Genomic DNA, 2,268 nt, shown 5'->3' with positions numbered 1-2,268 from the left:
TGCTGGAGTCGTTGCAAATATATCATTTAGGATCTGTTGATCAAGGCGACGCGACGGAGGTATATATGCGCCTATCAGTGTGAACGACAACTTCTTCTTTTTGACATATAGACACACGTAGTGATTGCTTTCGATAGGCTCTACTCTTTGGCGAACATACGTGAGCTCTTTACGGATGTACACAGCAACTTGACTTCGCTCCATGCATGACGAAGAAACAAATAATTCATAGCCCGACAGTCGAGCTATTTTTGAAAGATGTGGTTCACAAATGACGATGATGGGGAACTTGTTCTCAAAAACGAACTGCCTAAATTCAGGCATTCTTGACTGCAGACCTCTGGCGTTCCACTGAATTATGGAAGCGCCCTTGACTTGTTCTCGGAATGTCGGATGTGTTGTATGGTGTGCCATCTTGTTACTGCAAGCCGGCAAGTACTGGTTCGAGTGTGTCCAAGACTTGCAGTGCGCATTTAGCGGCAGGTATCTGCAGACTAGCCAGGAGAGTGCGGATAACACTCATCAGCGACCTCAGGACAGAAAAAACCTGGACCTCTTGGGCGGATAAACTGCCTGTTGTTGACGTAGTCGTTGTCGACTGTGGATGCTTTGGTTCCGTAGGCACGTGTGCCCGCGGTAAAGCAGGCCAATCAGTGTCAGATGCTCTCTTTTGCGCCTCAGTGTCTTTCTGCACCTCTGGACGAATCACACCTGGCGGCGGGGGCGGGGGCGGCCGCTGTGGTCGTGGCGGCGGCGGTGGTGGCGGTGGCGGTGTAGGTGAAGGCACATTTGGCAGATGACTGCTTTTTCTTTTCTTCGAGCACCGTCGTCGACGGGAACGCCGTCTTTGTACAACCGTTACTGCTTCCTTTCGTGAGGATCCGTCCTTCACCATTTGCCTCAGAATGCTCCTCTCCTTCTTCAGTACTGGGCAGTCTTTCGATGAGGCGTCATGGTTGCCGCTGCAGTTGCTGCATTTTAGGAGAGTTGCATTGCAGGCCTCTGCTTTGTGGGGTTCGGCGCAACGTGGGCATGCTGGCTTGTTGTTACACACGCCACTAACATGGCCCAGTTTGAGACATTTGTGGCACTGCAGAGGCCTTGGAATGTAGGGTCGGACAACGTGACGAAAGTGACCAACCTTCACATGCGATGGGATGCAATCGCCTCTGAAGTTCACCTTGATGCAACGGGAGTTGCCAAGCCGGCATACTTGCAATATGTCCGTGGCCTCAGTAGCTGGCTTTATCAGCACAGGAAGATCTGCATCAGGTATAGAAACGTCGACGTCATAAATGACGCCCGTCGTCGTGTCGCTGTCCTGCGGGATGTAAGCACTGAGTCTGATGTCTCCAAGCTCCGTAACATTTCGCAAGGTATGTACCGCAGCCGGGTGCTCAACGTCTATGGCCAAGATGTTCTTTCGTGGGTTGAGTCTAATATCTTGTATTTCATTTGGTACGATAGCTTCGAGTCGTGCCGATATCACTTGCCTGTTTATGTTCTTCAGGTTGACCGAAGAGTCAACAGGAACAAAGAGTATGGTATGGCGTTTACGACTGCAGGCAGCCTTCACGGTAGAGATGCTAGCTGGCGAAGACGCACCGACCATTCGCCGTTTAGCTTTGCGCTTCACTGCAGGGATGAAATTGTCGTCGCTGTCTTCACTACTCGCCGTGTACAGTTCAGTGCTGTCACTGGTGGTGTCGTCATCTCGGCTGTTGCGCTTCCTTGAGGTTGACGTCGCGGGCGACGCCAAGTCCAGACTGCGTACGGTGGGGTCTGGGTCCATCGCTGCACGCAGGAGAGCGATGATCCCCAGAAATTGCGAAAATTCACAAATATAATGCCAAACGAAATGAGCAGCGTTCGGCAAGATAAACACTTCGTCGTCGTCTCAGGTATAGGGCACCATGGCGGGAAAGCATATAGTACCTAGCAGTAGGGTGCTTGGATCAGGCAAATAATGATTCGACATAAAGAGTACCACGTAGAAGATATACGCATCTCTGCATCGTTACACTATGCCCATGGTTTCCTGCACGAATACGATGAGACTGAAGGTTCACGGATAGCTTAGTTGCGTACGATGGCTGAGGTGCCTCCTCCTCCAACATGTGAAACGCGTTGCCGCCTTTCCTGATTGTTTAACACAAGTTCTACACCCTCCGAACCACTGCACGGCATTGAGGAACCATTGGAGACCACGTAGAAGAAATCACGTCATTCAAATAGGAATTGCCGAAGCGACAGGTAAAAACTACACCG

General features: G+C 51.0%; 1 protein-coding gene across 1 annotated transcript; it reads right to left on the bottom strand.

The window, feature by feature from the left end:
- Positions 1-418: 418 nt before the first annotated feature.
- On the bottom strand, positions 419-1,792 carry LOC119398972 (uncharacterized). Its single transcript, XM_037665788.1, has one exon. It carries the CDS (start codon positions 1,790-1,792, stop codon positions 419-421), a length of 1,374 nt encoding a protein of 457 aa, XP_037521716.1.
- Positions 1,793-2,268: the final 476 nt, after the last annotated feature.

This window comes from Rhipicephalus sanguineus, chromosome 7 (assembly GCF_013339695.2).
Source record: "Rhipicephalus sanguineus isolate Rsan-2018 chromosome 7, BIME_Rsan_1.4, whole genome shotgun sequence".
In the NCBI taxonomy this organism is placed as follows: domain Eukaryota; kingdom Metazoa; phylum Arthropoda; class Arachnida; order Ixodida; family Ixodidae; genus Rhipicephalus; species Rhipicephalus sanguineus.
The sequence above is the reverse complement of the archived record's forward strand: the minus strand, read 5'-3'. Positions and strand labels throughout refer to the sequence as shown.